Source organism: Euprymna scolopes, chromosome 15 (genome assembly GCF_053919585.1).
Source record: "Euprymna scolopes isolate OS-2025 chromosome 15, ASM5391958v1, whole genome shotgun sequence".
Lineage (NCBI taxonomy): Eukaryota > Metazoa > Mollusca > Cephalopoda > Sepiida > Sepiolidae > Euprymna > Euprymna scolopes.
Window position 1 is genome coordinate 37,731,911 of NC_136496.1, and position 20,331 is coordinate 37,752,241.

The 20,331-nt window shown below is 36.3% G+C and overlaps 1 protein-coding gene across 6 annotated transcripts in view; it reads left to right on the forward strand.

Annotated features, from left to right (window-relative positions):
- LOC145293786 (sorting nexin-14-like) overlaps positions 1–20,331 on the forward strand; it is a 1,078,299-nt gene that overhangs the window by 210,719 nt on the left and 847,249 nt on the right. For 2 of the 6 annotated variants that reach the window (XM_080140331.1, XM_080140332.1), the window contains exon 18: positions 1,890–1,949. The exons of the other annotated variants lie outside the window; for them this stretch is intronic. In XM_080140331.1, the coding sequence (XP_079996457.1) occupies positions 1,890–1,949 (60 nt within the window). The remainder of the gene's footprint in view (positions 1–1,889; positions 1,950–20,331) is intronic. 6 annotated transcript variants of the gene reach the window in all.

Below are 20,331 nucleotides of genomic sequence, written 5' to 3' on the forward strand. Positions count from 1 at the left end.
TAATTTTGCTATATATATAATCAGTAGGGCTAGGGCAACAACATATTCTTTTCACTGTTTTGACTCTCGAGTGTGTATCCATTGATATCTTATGTTTTTATATAGAGTGGTTCTCGGTTGATTAACTGTGTCAGATATATACTCGAGAGTCAAAACAATAAGAATATTCTGTTGTCATAGCCCTCATAATCAATAATAATAAATTTGGCTTTTGGTCCAGATCAAAGTGTAGTATCTGTTCTTCAGATGCTGCACTTCCATTTCTTGTTCTCTTTCGGTGGAGGAGAAATCCTTCACGACTGAGACAATTTTTATTTTTGTACCTTTTCTCCACGTTAAAAAACGACCCTGGTGTCTAACTCTGCCCCGTGGGGAGGCATAGTAAATAGGTACAATCTCATATATTCCTCTGATTGTCAATTTATTTCTGAACATATTTGTACGTTTGAATACAAATTCAAACTCTCCAAATGTTTAGAAATGTTTAAGAATTTATTAAAACATTTCTGAGAATGTGATGAAGAACCCTGAAATTACAGTAAACGGTTGAACTACATTTATTTTTTTATTATGATAAAGTTCTACCTGAAAAGATATTGAGCACTATAGTACAAAGTCTTCTGTGTTGATTAAGCTCAGTTCCAATTATGAGAAGTTGATGTTCATGTTATTTTATATGTATAAGAAACAAAGACAAATATAACTAAGACAAACGGATATTTCGCCACTGATTTTTGAAAGTTTATTCATGAATGGTCCAGAAACGGTGAATTAATGCATGAAATACATGTCAAAAAAAGGGAAGAGAGAGGAGAAAAATGCGGATAGTGAAGCTCTTGGAAAGCACGTGTGTGAAGCAGAAAAGACAAAATAAAACAATCACAATAAACAAGCCATGTGGAAAAAAAAATCGATATTTCACTTGAAGTTTATCAGAAGCTTGTTCATGAGGGGAGAGATGACCCGGAAATGGTGCGCATTTCTACAAAATGTAAAAAGAAAGTAGAAAAATGAGGGCAGTGAAGTTCTTAGCGAAGGCGCAGGTATATGGGGGAGGGGGAGTGACTAGTTTAATGAAGTGTGACTAGTGGTTCTGAGATAATAAAAAGAATTGTTGGGAAATTATCGAAAATATGGGTCATTATAAACAGCTAAATGGAGGAAAATAAGCTGGGAAGTTATAAAAAAAATTAAAAAAAGAAGATAGAAGAAAGTGGCCTGTTTGTTGTGATATTTTGTCTTATATTTGTCTTTGCTTATCCCTTGTTGTGGTTGTGAGTCCTGGCTGATGACAGCTGCTGATTTTCGCAGACTGGAAGTTTTTGATAATTTCTGTCTACACTGCACTCTACATGTGCCCTAACAAACCTCCAGCTGACAGCAGTAGTCCGAGCAGGGTGCCACATCACCTCCCTTCAGCAGGCTCTTCTCATGAGATGCCTTCACTGGGCTGATCATGCTCTCCACTGCCAACGAGGTGATCTCATCAGAGAACCCATCGATCCAGTTCCTCCTTGGGACTGGAAGAAGCGATGTGCTGGCCAGCTTAAAATGTGGCTCAGAACAGTTAAGCAAGATACCAAACTGATCGTGATTCTGACAATCTATGGTGTTCACTGTCGATAGTGTCAGCGTTGACGATGGATCGCCAGGCTTGGTAAGCTTTCATGTGAGATGTGGTGAAATCACTGGAAGAAGCAGCTTAACCAATCCCGGGTGAATGCCTCCTCAAGACCAAGAATTTTTTCCCTTTCATTTTATCTTATCTTCTGTCAGATTTGTATTCGTTCACTAGTCTATGAATTTCTGTTTTGGTTCTTTTTAACAAAAAAGATTACATGATTCGTTTGTTCATTTTGAATCATCTCTTGCTGTTTTTATTTTTGTAGATCAGAGATGAAAAGCAACCTAACACCACTTTTACAAAAAGATATGGCCAGGCTTACTTGGTAATTTTCCCTCGGTGTTGTTTGTTGAGCACTTTAGTTTTGTATTCACCTTTTCCATCCAACTTGTATTACACACATACAACCACATTTATACATACCTCACTTCAAATATATCTGTCTGTGTAAATGTCTATATTTTAACAGTTGTGTGCATTGGAATAAAGTGCTAGTCCAAGAATATTATCTCTTTAATAATATGCTAGTACTTTTGGTTATATTGGATTAAGGAATAAGTTTGTAATGTTTTTTACATTTTTTTTTTTTTTTTTACGACTTTTTGCTTTTGAATGAAGATGATTGAGAATCGTTCTTTGATTGTAGTTCAGTTTTTCAGCCAATTAACAACTTGTTAGGTGACCTTCCTCCTTCAAAAGTTCTTCAAAAATGCTCTTCATCGAGTTCAGAAGGTCTTCTGCTAAGGGACGTGTCACTGATGTCCAAATCGCCATTTTTGGTAATTTTTGGAAACAATTTCTGTGCCGTAGACATAGCTATGACACTTTCTCCATATATCTTGCAAATATCTTACCACTTTTTGGTTTCGATGAAAAATGAAGAAGAGCAAGTGTTAAAAATGTTGCTTTTTATCCTTTGGATATTCCATTTCAAAGGCTGAAAAGTAATAAAAAATTAAATTAGTCATAAAGACGATTAGTACAGTTTTGTATGGTAGGAAAAGCTCTCTCGAATGAATATTATATATTTTATTGAAAAGCAAAAAGTTGTAAAAAAATAAAAATGCTACAAAATTATTCCCCAACACAATGTAAATATTATCTCCTTTCATGTCGATAAAATGAATTCGTCTGACTGTTAAAGATGAAGCGCAAAAAATGTAATTGAGAAATATCTGTAGTTGCTGACTATCAAAACTTTAGATTTTACTTTTTAAAATTAATTATTCCCAAATCAAACATCACAATTAATGTTAAGAAAAATTATTTATTTCCAAAAGGTTTAAATTGAATTATTTAGATTTTTCGGACTACTATTCTCATTTTGGTTATTTTTACATCATTTCAGCTGATGTAACATTTAACCTTCTTCAGATGCATCTTCTTAGATGTAGAAACCTATGCAGTCAGAAATGGATTTAGATTTTGTAGTTTAATTGAAGCAAATTATAACTAATTTTCTTAATCTAGTATTGATTTAATCTCTATTTATAAAATTATTGGACGTAAATTGCTTTCAAAACTTTCAATCATTTAATAGTTGAGGATTTACTAAGCATTTAAAAGATGAAATAACTGTTTATTTGGCAGTTTAAATACATGAAAATTTCTTTCAAATTTTGAAAAGCAACAAGATACTTCATTCTATTTTTCAACTATTAATAAAATATTAAAATTGATTACTTACATAGAAACCAAAATGTATTTTAATGAATTTCTAAAGTTTCGTTTGCATTTTGAATTTCTATAAATTTCAATAAATATTTCATTATTAAAATAAATATGTAATTATTCAAACTACATTGATGTGACAAACACACATATATAAAGTTGTCTTATCTTATTAATATAAAGTTTATATCAAGCAACTGTTTTGTATTTACGTAAAAGTTTGCCATTCTATTTTTCTAATAGGCTTGGATTACACATGACCAGACTAACAAGACCCCAATGCACACAAGACATGTAGAAGCATGTATATATCTACCTGTGTGAATCTGTACATTTTGTTATGGGTTTCTATTTTATTATTTAAAATCTTATGTGATTGGATTCACTTGTTTTAATAAGTAAAAAAAAAAATTGAATGCTTTTTGTGAATAAGGTCTTATTTACTTTTTTGTTGAAGTTTCACTCGTCTCCAGCTTTCTTATCAAAAAAATGAAATTTCGTTTTTGCTTCATATTATTTGGATTATTCAGACTATTGTTCTCATCTTGAGTTTTATTTTACAACGTTTCGGTTGATGTAACCTCCAACCTTCTTCAAGTGTACTTTGTCTAACTCGAGAATCTTTCTGTCAAACTCCGGAATTTGCATGAAATATTGAACTGAACCCTTTAGCTAATACCCAAGGAGCATGCTCTCATTTCATCAACCATGACCTGGTAGAAGTCCTAAATAATTCGCAATTGTATTTTGCATATCGTCTGCACTAAGGATTGAATCTTGAGAAAAGTGTAACTTACAACTGAATTTGATCAAGTACTTTATCTGTTATGCCACAGGTTCTTGCAATTCCAGAGTTTGACAAGATACATCTGAAAAGATCAAAGGTTGCAATAAAAGCGTGAGAATAACACTCAAGATGGGTGCAGTAGTCCAAATAATCAAAATAATACCTTAATCTCCAATCTAAAAAAATTCAGAAGCGTAATTCCTTTTTCTTTATTTTCTTTTTATGATATTTATTCATATTTTAATAGATTCTTTCAATCTCATCGGATGGGGGCGTTTGTGTTTTTTTCACATTTTATCAAACTATTTTTGTTTAGTAAAAAAAAAAGAATTTCAAAATCTGATGTCCAATTACATTGAAATAACCATGACAGACAAGTGAATCCAATCATATATTATTTATTATGCATTCCGAGTTTTCATACCATTTGTTATCAGTTGTGAATAAAAGCATGTTGTTTCCCATGGAGTCTGAATGACAGGAATTTTCCCCATATTCTTTCTATCACTATTGCAACTTATTTGGTGTTCTTGTACCAGCTATGTTGCAGAGATTTATACCCGATAATGGTCAGTATATATTTTTTTTCTGGAATTTGAATGACATTAAGTCTCCTTAAAATTACCACGTTCTTTCAGTAGAGGTTTGGATCATGTTATCTGTCCCTGGTCTTTTAATTCATATAGACTCTCCATAAGCATTTTTCTATAGCACCAAGTTATGTGTTTTTGTGAGTGGTGATGGTGGTGGTGGAGATTAGATGCTTAAAAAGAAATCCGTGCACAGGATTCATTGTAATCTTTTTTGTATCATTCCAATTTTTTGTGCAGGTTAATGGATAATCTGTCGCATCGTTTAATCTATATTAAATTCCAACAGGAAATTTGTTAATCCTAATTTGCTAAGCAGAGAAGAGACGGTCCTATGTGTAGCACGCCATCAATTTATTTGTGTGTGGTACAAAAGTAAAGTGGTTGACCATAGTCAAAATCGACCTGGAGGTTCCTTTTTTATTTAAAAAAAAAATGGTACTTGATATTTCCTTTTAAACACAGAGCATTATAAAATGAGGATCAAGGGTGAGTGTAGAAGTTCAGGGAACATACCACTGCCCTTCCTGTACATCTCAGTAGCCAATAAAAATTAGGAGTTTAATATAATTGAAAATTGTCTAATAAGAAGTTTGATTTGTCAGCTTAATTGCTGTTTAGGTCTGACTTTGAAAGTCAGATAAGATAACTTTCTGTGCTTTTATTAGTAACTAGCTGTACCTATCTGGTGTTGACTGGGTCAGGATGCAGTGAAGTCATTTAAGTTTTTAATTATCGTTTGCACTACCTTACGTGAAATTTCTATTATATTCTATCGTCTAAAATATAAGTTATATCTATCACTGATTTTTATTTTGAGGTGATTATTTCAAAATGTTTTACATTAGCTGTTGTTGGACCAAACTAAACAATTTAAAAAATAAATTGTAGTGAAATATATCATTGTCTGCTTGTAACGTGGTACAATAATAACAAATGAAAATTGGCTAATCAAAGGCAAAGTTTAATTTTTCAGCTTAAATGATATCTAGGGTTTAACTTAGAAATACAATATGATAACTTCATTTATAAGATGTAGGTGGCATTAATTATATTTAGAAGGCTTGGTGTTTATATGCCATGAAATAGATAAACCTAATGATACATTATTGCTTTGCAGAGATTAAAGAAAATGGCAAAAAACCCCCAAAAGTTGCTGAAATTCCAAAATGTAAACAATTGTTTCGTGTGTAAACTTGTTTATACAAATATTGTCTTCAATATGTTTTTTTTTTTCGTCTGTGATTTTCAATTTTCTGATAGATATTGTTTTATTGGATTAGTTTTGTCTCAATCTAATTTTGGAGGTTATTCTGTATGAAATTACTTATATATATTCATATTTACAAAAGTTTTCACTGAAAGAAAAATGTATGACAATCGAACAATACATCACTCAGGTATAAATCTTTTTAGTTGTATAACTGAAACAAATATAACAGAAAACACACTTTTTCATATAATTTGACAGAGAGAAAAGTAATCAGAAACAAAAATTGAATAAGATAGAACTTGAGAAATCGAGTTAATTGATTGTAAATATATATTTCTTTTAAATTTGTTTAAATATTTATTATTTTTTTGTTTTTTTACTTTCGGCCTATAGTGGAATAGGGCCGACCACTTCCCTAGATGAGTTTATAATTAACGGATACTCTAATTTAACAGCTAAATCTGACACCCAAGATCGCCATGGGCATGGAATATGTGCCTACATTAAGGATGGCTTCCCGTGTGGCAGGAATATCTCTAGAGAAGATCCTAATTTACCCTATATGTGCTTCAGGGTTGCACTTGCTAACACCACTGCATTTATATTTGCCCTCTATAGGCCCCACAACAGCGGAGTTACTATCTTTAAGAGCATATCTGAGAAAATAGACAACATACTGTCTTCACATCCCTCGGCTAACATCCACATCTGTAGTGACTTCAACGTCCATAACGTGGAATGACTGACCCATTCAAATAAGACAGATGATGAGGGGAGGTTTTGTCATGATTTTGCCATTGCTTATGACCTCACTCAGATTGTTCGCAAACCCACCCGTGTGCCCGATACACCCGGTCAATATGCAAGTCTCTTAGACCTTTTTCTCTCAACTTCCCCTGAGCTATGTTCATGTTCCATTCATTCTCCTCTAGGATCCTCCGACCACTCCATCGTATCAGTTAAGATAAAAACGAAATGTAAGAAGCCCCCAGACGTACCCCTCCACCGTACTGTATACCGATACTCTATGGCTGACTGGGATAGCTTCCGTACATTCATATCTGATTTACCTCTGCATTCCATGTTTAAAAAGGAAGTGTCCTCTATAGTATCAGATCTGACCGAATAGTTAATTGTAGGCATAGACCAATTCATACCATCTAAAAAATTCCAACAAAAACCTAACAGCCAGCCATGGTTCTCCCCAGAATGTGCTGCTGCTATCGCGCACAGAAATCACTTTTTCCATAGCTACCAACGTAATAGATGCACTGAGACCAAAGCTGCTTTCAGGACTGCCAGCAACCACTGTAAAAGAGTAATAAAAAATGCAAGAGAGCTATATGCTCAGTCTGTTAAATCCAAAGTAGCTGATCAGCGGCTTGGTTCCCACCAGTTTTGGCAAATAACAAATAGGATCCTGAACAGAAGTGTGCGTTCTATCCCCACCATTATCAATGGACCAGAGGTCATCTCGTCAGCGTCAGACGAGGCCAAACTATTTGCAAAGAACTTTGCAGCTAATTCTACCCTATGCGACGAAGGCCATCAACTCCCCATATTTCCTCCTATAACACAGAACAAGCTAGGTAACATACAAATATCCGTGCATGAGGTTGCCAAGCTAATCAAGAACCTAGATTCCAGTAAAGCAACTGGCTCTGATGGCATCCCAATTATAGTGTTAAAAAAGCTTCACCCAGAACTTGCTCCCATACTTACGAAACTATTTAAGCGCTGCCTTAAGGAGAAGTGCTTTCCGACTCCCTGGAAGACCTCATCAGTTTGCCCTGTATTTAAGAATTCAGGTGATAAGTCATCTCCCTCTCAGTACAGACCAATAAGTCTCCTGTGTGTTATGAGTAAGTTGCTGGAATCCATATTAAATAGAGAAATAGTCAACCACCTCAGCAGGAATAACCTTCTTCGTGACACACAATATGGTTTCCGCTCTGCAAGATGTACCGCAGATGTGCTGACGGTTATATCCCACAGGATTAGTGAATCTCTTGACAAAGGCTTCCTTTCTAGGGCAATTGCTCTTGACATATCAAAGGCCTTCGACAAGGTGTGGCATAAGGGTCTACTTCACAAGATTTCCAGCTACGGTATAACTGGAAATGTTTTCTCAATCATTAAATCATTTCTCTCTGATAGGCTCATAAGAGTAGTGGAGGCCTGCAATATAAATGCTGGAATCCCTTAGGGGTCAATCCTGGGCCCAACTCTTTTCCTGATCTACATCAATGACCTCCCTAAACACATACTTAAATCATTTGTTGACATCTATGCTGATGACACAACCATCTACTGCAACACATCAAAGGCTGTAAATGACAAAGTTCTCTCTGATTCTCTCTCCTCTGATCTCGAGTGCGTGGTTCAGTGGGGGAAGATGTGGCTGGTTACCTTTAATGCATCCAAAACCAAACTCCTATCCTTACATCATCAACGCTCTGATCCCCATCTGCCATCAGTTGTGATGGATGGCTCTCGTCTGGGTGAGGCCCCATGTTTTGACAAGCTTCTGGGTTTGACCTATACTCCTGATCTGAAATGGAACACGTACATCAAGTCTGTTGCCAAGGTCGCTGGAAAGATGGTGGGATCCTTCTACCGCTTCAGAAGATATCTAACTACTGATGCAATTCTCTATTTATATAAAAGCCAAGTACGTCCAAGGATGGAATACTGCTGCCATAGCTGGGCAGGAGCTGCTAAAAACAGCCTATCCTGCCTTGACAGAGTACAAAATAGACTTTGTGGCTTAGTGGGGGATGCCCTTTTCTCTACCCTACAACCTCTCTCCCACAGAAGAGACGTTGCGAGCCTATCCTTGTTTTATCGTTATTTCCATGGCAGGTGCTCGTCTGAACTACAATCTCTGGTCCCCCCTCGCCAATCTTTCACGAAAAACACCCGTCTAGCTGAATCCACTGTGAAAAATTTCCCCCACTCTATATCTGTGCCTAAATCAAAACGCGGATTCCATGAACAAAGCTTCTTTCTTAGAAGTGCATGCCTGTGGAACTCTGTTCCGTCTGCTTGCTTCCCACCTGACTACAACTTGGATGTCTTAAAGTCCAACGTTAACAAATTCCTAATGAACCGCCCCCTTAATTAAACACTTCATCAAATCTCCACACTAACGTAATGTACTTGCAATAACCCTTATCCCTGAGTGGCTTCCGGGCCTTGATAAGTGGTGATCACTGTGTAAAAAAAAAAAAAAGAAAAAAAGAGTTTCATGCTTACACAATCTTTAGTATAGGAAATGACAATTACTACTGATTGAAAGATTTAAACCCAGTTGCAAAATCAGCTTTGTTTCTGTAGTCTGGTATTCAACTAGGTCACTATCAATTAAAATCAGAAAGAAAAGAATTTAAATTATATTATACTAGCAGGGAGACCTGACATTGCCCAGGATTGAATGATGATCAACAAACATTTCACGCTCCCATATTGTTATTGCCATCTGGACAGGAGCTGCTAGAAAGGACTTGTCCTACCTTGATAGAGTTCAAAATAGACTTCGTAGCCTCGTAGGAGATGTCCTTTTCTCTTCCCTGCATCCTCTATCTCACAGAAGAGATGTTGCGAGTTTGTCTTTGCTTTATCATTATTTTCATGGAAAGTGTTCGACTGAGCTTCAATGTATGATCCCTCCTCGCCAATCTTTCACAAGAAACACTCGTCTAGTTGAAAACACTATCAATAATTCCCCCCACTCTTTATCTGTGTCTAAACCTAAATGTAGATTCTATGAACAAAGCTTCTTTCTTAGACCTGCACACCTGTGGAATTGTCTTCCGTTTTCCTGCTTTCCAGCTGACTACAATATGGTTGTCTTCAAGTCCAATGTAAACAAGTTCTTGATTAGCCGTTCCACTTAAGTTAACAAATTTACTGAATTTCCATTACTAACGATTACTATATTGTCCAATTGACTACTGTACACTCTTTAACCCTTATCCTCGAGTGGTCTTTGGGCCTTGATAAGTGGTGATGCCTATGCAAAAAAAAAAAAAAAAATCGGTGAAATCTCCCATATTTCAATCAAATCGATTGATTGCCTGCTCTAGTTGGAGAGTCATTGTGGTCCACTTGGAGGAAGCTTCAGATGCCTCTCACAATGACTTAGTCCATAATACATTGTAATCTACATTACACTGTAGAGAACCTACTGTTAATTTCATAAAATTATTTTGTTATATATAATGGCTTGAATTAAAGTTTATAATGCAAAAGTCAAGTATCATACTTCACTTGTGCTCTAAACAGAAACATTCATTTTTAAGGTACCCTTGTCATATTAAAGAACCTGCTGTTGATTTTATATGTAAGACCTTTCGGCTTGTGTGGTAATAAAACTTCTCAAATGCACTTGTGATGTAAGGCTGTCCAAGATATTATTTTGGTCAAAGTTGCCTATTCCTTTTTTCGTCAGATTATTTCAATTATCGATGCTTATCTAAGACATTCCGATACAAGACTGATCTAAGAACACTGCCAGGCACATAAAGTACCTTCATGTGAATTTTCATAAAAATCGATCCAACAATTTTCGAGTCCATAAGGAACGAACACACACACATACACACACAAAGTTTCTTTTGTATAATGATAAGTAGATAGATCAAATACAATAAGCTCAGTCATATAATGTTTAAAACATACACTTATATATCGTGTAGGAGCCATTCCATATAAGTTAACTAACGATTACTATATTGTCCACTTTCTATTGTACACTCTTTAACCCTTATCCTCGAGTGGCCCCTTGGCCATGATAAGTGGTGATGCCTATGTAAAATAAAAATTAAAAAAAAAAAAAAATGATTTGTGCGAGGATCCGTTACATAACAGATGAAGTACTAAGTAAAATTCAGTTTTAATGACATTCTTCTGGAGATTGAAGATTCAGTCCCCACCGTGGCTGATAAAATTGCAAATTACTTATCAGTCATGGATGGTGGAACGAGATTAAATACAGTATTCTGTTTGAAATTCTGTCTAGATTCCTGAGTTCAAAAGAAATATTCTCGAATTTTGACAAGACAATCCTAAAGAAGGTCAAAATGTAAGAATAATGCTCAAGAATAGAACAGCAGTTGAAATAATACAAAAACATGTTCCCGAGATAGAAAATATGTGTGGGCAATGAACCATGTTTCATACATTTGTGTTGGCTATTGTGGTAGTCCATGCGATTGCTATCAGAAAAGGTTTCTGATCAAAACAGCATTAGAGTTATGAAAAGATAGCCATCCTTTTATAGGCTAGCAGAAAGTAAATGTCTCCTTCTGAATATCTGCGCATGTGTGGGATTGATTACAATAAATAGTTCCTGTCCATATGTCTATGCACAATGTAAAGTTAGATATAAAGTCGGTATTTAATATGAGGAAAACACAGTTCCCCAAAGCGAGACACTGCAGATTGGAAAAAAAATTGTCCAAGTCTAGAAAGAAATGTAGCATCAAAACAGATACTACACTTTGTAATATTCATTTGCAGAAAATACATTTTTAAAAAATTAGGCACAAGAAAAATGGATGTCATTGGCCATCTAAAGTGATAAAAATATCTATCCTACTCTAAACTAGAATTATTTTGCTCACCACAATATCACTTTTACACTAGGAGGCCGTACTATTTATTTGTTGGAAATTTTAATTTTCATAAATATTTTTATATACAAAGATTTAATTGGAATAAAACTGAGAGTGGGGGGGGGGGGCAGAAAAAAGGTAATTTGTTCCTGGCTAAAAGGCCAAGAAAGCAATAGTTGATTAATAGTAAACTACAAAATAATAATGTGCAAGTAACGTAGAAGTGAGAAACACTTCCGCATAAAAACACAAAGTTGTCACATAATTTTATTAAAACTTCTTTAGCAGTGTTGATACCGTACCTAGATATGTCAATTTAGATATTTACCTAGTTTTCTGTTTCTGTACACCTAGTCTGAAAAACTTTTGGAATTTTGTGGAAAAAAAAATGTTACTTACTATTAGGTACTTCAATTTCTATCTTTAGCTTCTATCATATTTTAGCAGGTATAAAGAAATGTGAAAAAAAATGCTATTATCTGCAAGTAATTACCGTGAATGCATTGGCAAAAATCTTTTTTAGAAATTATGAAAGAAGTTGTATTTAAAGGCTATGGCAATGCAGTTTTGTAGAAGAACATGTATGAGACGAGCTTGTAAAAGGAATAATGACAATATTGAAATATTTCAATGATTTTCATTTATAAAATTTATATATGAGGTGTTGCACCAGGATGGTAAATCGTGTAAAGTTCTCAAATTTTTTAAGTTCATCTTCAGGAGGAAGAAAAAAAAATAATGTGTAGGAGTTTTTATTCTGGGAGCCAGAAATAGCAGCAAAAATAATTTGATTTCAACTAATATTATTATAAAAGATAATGTCAATTAGTATTCTAAAATATTTATGTAATTTTTTATGTTATGTGAATTTCTTGAAACTTGTAAAAAAAGTCTTTGAAATTTACATGAGATTCGAACTCAGATATTGACATCATGAAAAAAATAATGCTTTTCTAACTTGTACTTTGCCTATTCCTTTCTTTGTGAATCAATCACGTATTTATGAACAACAAACTCCAAAAACACCTTAGCTTTCTAATAGCATCAAGAGGTTGACATAGGTATTGTACTTGGGCATTAAATCACCTAAAGAGTGTTTATATACCATAAAAACTAGGAACCAACCAAACCACATCTTCTAAATCGATTTATTAAGGAGTTTGTTTATCTAGAAACTCTTACTGCAAATTGAAAAATGTCTAGTGTTGAGACAGTGTATTCCCCTATCAGGCATAATCGATTAAACACAGAAAAGTAATTTGCGGCTTTTTTTTTCTAAATTGTAATTACCATGTCCTTAAAGGAGAATGAATCTGTGATATGATTTGTTCCAAATGAAAATAAGGTCTTATAACGAAAAATGAAGAATAATAATCAGTTTATAGAATTGCCAAACATGACCTTGACAATCATGTTTTTTTTTTTTTGATAAATTATTTCTGCCATGGACAACATCAGACCTATATTTAAAATTAGGCACATGCTGTATAAACACTATGTGTGGTACACATCTTCTTCCTCCTCCCCTGTTTCTATCTATCTCTCTCCCTCTCTCTCTCTCTCTATATATATATATATATATATATATATATATATATATATGAGAGAGAGAGAGATAGGCAAAGTTGATGATACTTTATTCAAGTAAAACATTTTGTATCATCTCAGAAACGATCGTACTCTGATTGGTTGTTGATGTTGAATTCTGGAAGCCTAAATAAATAATCTTTTCATAAATCATATTACCTCTTACTTATATTATGTACGCATGTATCTATCTATCTATCTATATATATATATATATATATATATATATATGAAGAATAAAACATGTATAAATACATTTGAAGCCAAAACTGCAATGCGAATTTTTTTTTATAAATAAACGGGTGTTTATTTTTAAACAAATATATTTCGGAGTAAGACTGCTTTGTCAATCTTTTTTTTCCCCTCTTTTTACTTGACATAATGTAGTGGAAGGTAGTTCGATGAAGAGTCCATATGATGTTGTTAACTGCGGGGTTTTTATGAAGGTGGATAGGTGACGCGTGGTCGCGCATTTTGAAAATCTGGGTAGTTATTTTTGTTTATATCCGTTCGAAGCGCTGAGTGAAATTTGAAGAATAAAACATGTATAAATATATTTGAAGCCAAAACTGCAACGCGAAATTTTTTTATGAATAAACGGGTGTTTATTTTTAAACAAATATATTTCGGAGTAAGACTTCTTTGTCAATCTTTTTTTTTGTTGAGGAAGAAGAGGAAAAAGAAAGTTGAGGAAGAAGATGAAAAATAAAAGATTGACAAAGGAGTCTTACTCCGAAATATATTTCATTTAGGGAATAATAATTAGAATTCTAGAAATAAAATTTACATCCTAACTTTTTCTTATTGTTCATAAAAATATTATTTTACTTTTTCTTTTTTTTTGCAGAACTTATTATCTATGTGCGTGTGTATAAAATATATATATATATATATATATATATATATATATATATATATATTTTGTCAAATTTGATTGATTTTTCTAAAAAAGTTGTATATGGGCAGGAAGCAAGACATAGACACATTTTTACAAAGTCATCATGCCAGCAAATTAGACCTTCATTTTCCTCGAAAGAAAAGTATACAGAACAATTTAGTTCTATTATAACAGTTTATATTATTGCGTTTAATAAAAAATTAAAATACATGGTTTTGTAACTTGTATAAAGTTGTTATATTGTGTAATACATCTCCACATATCTTTTTAATTGTGAAATTTAAAAGACTTAGTTGCTAATTAGCTTTAGCTAAATGAAAATTCGTAAGGTAGTGTAATTAAGATAGCAACACGATTTTTCTTTTATTCTTTACATATTTGGGTCGATAGAATAAGGATAGAACTAGGATTTTGTCTTAAACGTGCACAACAACTGCAACAAGTTTTTTTTCAAAACTAAATTATTCCTTATAGGAAAATTTCGTTCCTAAAATGGCTGTCAGTCTTCCTGCCATGGTCATATTTGGCGCCTGATACGGGATTGGCTGATATGAGCGAATACGTTGCGTTCTGCCTTTGTCCTCCTCTTACCCTCCGTGTTTATTATTACTATTCCTTCCTTTCCATGCTCTGCTGCTAGACTGTTGTAGTTTTCAGTGCGGTAAAATAAAAAAATAATTTTTTTTTAAATGGCAACAACTTGTAATCTTAATGCCTTATTAGTATGCGACAATCCTGCTTTGTTTTTTGCTCAACTCGATTTATTTTTCAAACAAAAATCGATTGACAACCAGGCAGAGAAATTCTATTACGTCGCATCCATTTTACCTCAGGATACAATTACTGAGGTAAGAGAGTTAATAATCTCTCCACCTATGGAGAAGCCATACGATGTACTTAAAGAGAGAGTCACAACTGCTGTGACTGTTTCCACACATAAGCGTATTTCACAGTTGTTTGAACAAGAGACCCTGGGGGAGAGCAAGCCGCCCCAATTTCTAAAACGGCTACAAAAATTAGCAGAACGTGTGATGATTGAAAGCATCGTTAAACATATTTTCCTCCAACAGATCCCAACTGAGTATAAGGTGGCTATCGCTGCTCAGAGCGAGTCCACGCCTGTGGAACAACTCGCCGTCATGGCAGATCACCTTGCAGACATATTATCCACACAATCGTCTGCAGTATCCAGCATGCAGACCTCTGGAAGAGACGAGCTTCTGGAAAAATTAATGGAGGGCCAAAAACGGTTGGAAGCCTGTTTGAACAGAATGGTGGAAGACATCACCAGACTATCATTAAAACAGAAGCAGGGACATGGCAGCAGAGGAAGTCACAGCCAGTCCCGGGAATGCAAGCAAGAAGCTATTTGTTGGAAACACAAGAGATTTGGCGAAAATGCCAACTCTTGTATTCCACCTTCCAACTATAAGGGGCAGGGAAAAGCCTAAACCAACAGACGAGAGCGGCATCAACTGTCGGTGCATCCTGCTCTTGCCGCCTACTTTATGTTGTAGATAGGAATACAGGCATCTCGCTTTTAGTGGACAGTGGGGCACAAGTTTCCCTTATCCCGGCAACATCAGTTGACAAAAGGTCTCCTCCCTGTAAATTTACACTGCGAGCTATAAACAGTTCGCTAATACGGACTTATGGGGAGAGATGCATGGACCTCAACTTGGGTTTACGCAGATCGTTTATCCACGTTTTTATAGTGGCTGACGTAAGCAGTGCTATACTGGGTACTGACTTTCTGCAAGCATTTGTCCTGGTAGTAGATATGTCAGACCAGTGCCTCAGAGATCCAGGCACACAGCTTGCAGCATGTGGGGTGGTGGGGACTGGCACACCATTAGGTCCACAGGTAGCACATGCAGACTAGGACGAAGCTTTCCTGAGTCTGTTGAAGGAATATCCTTCAATATCGGTCCCCTCCTTTCACAAGGAAGTGTTACCACACACTGTAACTCATTACATTGAGACAAAAGGCCCACCCGTCCATTGTGAAGCAAGACGTTTAACACCTGAAAAAATAAAGGCTGCGAAAGCAGAATTTCAGCAGATGATGCAGCTTGGCATAGTTCGCCCTTCAAATAGTGAATGGGCCTCGCCTCTTCATCTTGTTAGTAAGGGTCCAAATGCATGGCGGGCATGTGGAGACTACCGAGCTTTAAATACCGCTACAAAACCGGATAGGTACCCAGTACCACATATCAAAGATATAATGGCAGTGGCCATGAATAATAAGGTCTTTACTAAATTAAACCTTATTCGGGCATACCACCAGAACCCTGTGGAGCCCGAACATATTCCCAAAACGGCAATTACCGTTTGGAATGTTTGAATTTTTGCATGTTCCATTTGGTTTATGCAACGCAGCTCAAATGTTCCAACGTTTTATAGACCAGGTTCTGCGAGACTTGCCATTTGTATGTGCATACATAGATGACGTCCTCATTGCTAGCAAGAATAGGCAGGAACACAGACCATGTGCACCAAGTATTCGATCGCCTGAACCAATATGGTGTTGTTTTAAATCCATCAAAGTGTACTTTTGGTCAATCCGAGGTTATATTTTTGGGGCACCATATTTCAGAAAGGGGAATTTCCCCATCCCCAGAGACAGTCAAGTCCATCCGAGATTTTCCTATTCCTTCTACAATGAGACAGTTGCGGCAATTTTTAGGATTAGTTAACTTCTATTGTAGGTTTCTACCTCATGTTGCCCAAGTACTTTTGCCATTGACAGGTATGCTGACAAATGTGAAGAACTGTAACATTACGCTATCGGAGGAAGCAATAGCAGCATTCAACAAAGTAAAGGCCATGCTAGAAGACACCGCAAAGCTGTCCCACATTCAACTAGATAGTAAACTTTGCCTGGCAGTAGATGCATCTGCAACTGGAATTGGAGCGGTCCTGCAGCAAAAATGTGATGGGAACTGGCGACCTATTTCTTTCTTCTCCAGGAAATTGACTGACGCAGAAACATGCTACAGCACATTTTCCAGAGAGTTGTTGGCCTCGTTTTCACCAATAAGACATTATCAGCAGCTCCTAGAGGGACAGCCATTCTACTTGGTGACTGACCACAAGCCTTTATTAGGCGCTCTGCAGTCCTCCTCAGACAAATACTCTCCCTGAGAGGTTCGTCAGTTGGACTATATCCTACAGTTTACGTCGGATGTCAGACACGTGAAGGGAACTGACAATATACCAGCAGATACACTGTCACGAGGAATAAACTCCTTCACATTGGGACCTTCTGTTAAGGCCAACACCTTAGCTATGGAGGAAGAAAAAGACAAGCACATTTCCAGTACCTAAGAGGTTCAAACGCATACACCTCGACATCACCGGTCCATTTCTGACATGTGAAGGCCAAAGCTATCTGTTGACATGTGTCGACAGATTTTCAAGGTGGTTTGAAGCCTATCCAATGCCGAATATGACAGCATACACAACAGCCAGAACTTTCCTCGCTGGATGGGTAGAAAGATTCGGTGTCCTGGAAAATGTGACAACTGACAGAGGTAGACAGTTTCAGTCCGAACTGTTTCATAAACTATTAGGACTTTTAGGCACCAGAAGTATACACACCACAGCATACCATCCACAAGCAAATGGAGCAGTCGAACATCTACATCAACTACTACTCTTATGAACCTCTCAGAGAGAAATGATTTAATAATTGAGAAGACATTTCCAGCTATACCATAGCTGGAGATCTTGTGAAGTAAACCTTTATGCCATACCCTATCAAAGGCCTTGTGATATGTCAAGAGCAATTGCCCTAGAAAGGTTGCCTCTGTCGAGAGATTCGCTAATCCTATGAGATATAACTGTAAGCACATCTGCTGTAGATCTAGCAGAACGGAAACCATACTGTGTGTCACTAAGAAGGTTATTTTTGCTGAGATAGTTGATTACTTCTCCTATTTAACACAGATTCCAGCAACTTACTCATAACGCACAGGAGACTTATTGGCCTGTACTGAGAGGGGGATGAACGATCACCTGAATTCTTAAATACAGGGCATACTGATGAGATTTTCCAGGGTGATGGGAAGCAATTTTCCTTAAGACAACGTTTAAACAGTTTTGTAAGTATGGGTGCTAGTTCTGGTTGAAGTTTTTTGAGTACTATAATTGGAATACCGTCAGGGCCAGTTGCTTTACTGGAATCAAGGTTTTTGATTAGCTTGGCAACATCACATACAGATATTTGTATATCACATAGTGTGTTTTCTGATACAGGAGGAAATATTGGGGGTTGGCGGCCTTGGTCGCAAAAGGTAGAATTGGCTGCAAAGTTCTTGGCAAAGAGTTTGGCTTTGTCTGATGCTGACGAGATTAACTCAGGTCCATTGATGATAGTTGGGATAGAGTACACGCTTCTGTTCAGGATTCTGTTTGCAATTTGCCAAAACTGGTGGGAACCAAGCCGCTGCTCAGCTACTTTGGACTTGACGGACTGAGCATACAACTCTTGTGTTCTTTATTACTTTCTTACAATGGTTGCTGACAGTCCTGAAAGTGGTTTTAATTTCCATACATCTATTACGTTGGAAGCAGTGGAAAAAGTGATTTCTGTGCGCAATAGCAGCAGCACATTCTGGAGAAAACCATGGCTGGCTGTTAGGTTTTTGCTGGAACTTTTTCGAGGGTATGAAATTGTCTATACCTACAATTAACTATATTACTATAGACGACACATCCTTTTTAAACATGGAATGCAGAGGAAGATCCAATATAAATGTACGGAAACTATCCCAGTCAGCCATAGTGTATCGATATACTGTACGATGAAGAGGTACGTCTGAGGACTTATTACATTTCATCTTTATCTTAATTGATACAACAGAGTGGTTGGAAGATCCAAGAGGAGACAGAATGGAAACTGAACATAGTTCAGGGCAAGTTGTGAGAAAAAGGTCTAGGAGACTTGCATACTGGCCGTCATTGTCGGGTACACGGGTGGGTTCGTGAGCAATCTGAGTGAGGTCATAAGCAATGGAGAAATCATGACAGAATCTCCCCTCATCATCGGTCTTGTTTGAGTGGGTCAACCATTCCACATTGTGAACATTGAAGTCTCCACATACGTGAATGTTAGCTGAAGGATATGCTGATAGAACTTGGTTAATTTTCTCAGATATACTTTTAAAGATAGTAACTCCGCTGTTATGGGGGCGATAGAGAGTAAATATAAATGCCATAATGTGAGCTACTCGGAAGCACATATAGGGTAAGTTAGGATCTTCCCTGGAGATGTCCCTACCACATGGAAAGCCATATTTTATATAGGCACTTATTCCATGCCCATGGCGATCTTGGGGGTCAGATTTGGAAGTTAGGTTAGAGTATCCTTTAATTACGAACTCATTTAGGGTCTGTCCAATTCCAGTTTCACTTAAAAATAAAAGGTCTGGTTTAGTCTCCTGTAATTGGGCTTCCACCTCTGGAATGTTAGAACGTAGACCCCTGATGTTGGAAGAGGAGACATGGTAGTGGGGGTCTACGTTGGAAGTTTGAGATCCAGGTTTAATCGTGTATTTTTTATTGAAACTTATCATGATGGAATTTTGGAGTTTGTGGACTAGGTCGTCAGACTTGCTTAGAGCAGGACAGATAGGGGAAACAAAGAGGGAAAAGTAACAAAGAATTTTTTTTTTTTTTTTTTGTAGCACATGATAAGGTAAAGCCGTAACAATTACCCACTAGTATGGCATCGAGAGGCCCCACCAGACACTACTGCATGGTCCAGAATCCATTCACCAAATGGCAATACAGCAGCCCCAGTACTTTGCGCCTGCTGATAGGACAGCCTCCTTAGTGGTTAATCCAAGGTTCGGGTCCCTGACTATCAGGCGGATAACGTCAGCCCAGATAAAACGTTTACCTCCAGCACCCTTACTAATGACATGGCTACAAGGATAGACATAGAACAGAAAATTTCCACCATCTCTATCGACTGTTCACGCAAAATACTGCCAACCTAGAATACAGCTTTTTCTTCTCCCTTTGTCAGAAAAATTACTCATTAAAAAAATGAGGACTGAGTGACAAATAAAGAAAAGCGAGAGTAAGGGGAGCTGCCGACAACGCTTCCACAAAACGTTCTCTACTCTCCTTTAAAAAAAAAAAATCTATTAAGTATTGTACTTAAGAAAAGTCCAACTGGCGTGTTTTTTAAAGGGAACGTATGGTGATAGATTCATCTCTCACGAATTAACAATGAATACAATTTCCTAATCTGTTCATGCAATCAACATGGTAGATATAATAAACATTTATGACGAGAAAACACTAGCATTAAAGAAAACAATCAGGAGATAAAAATATA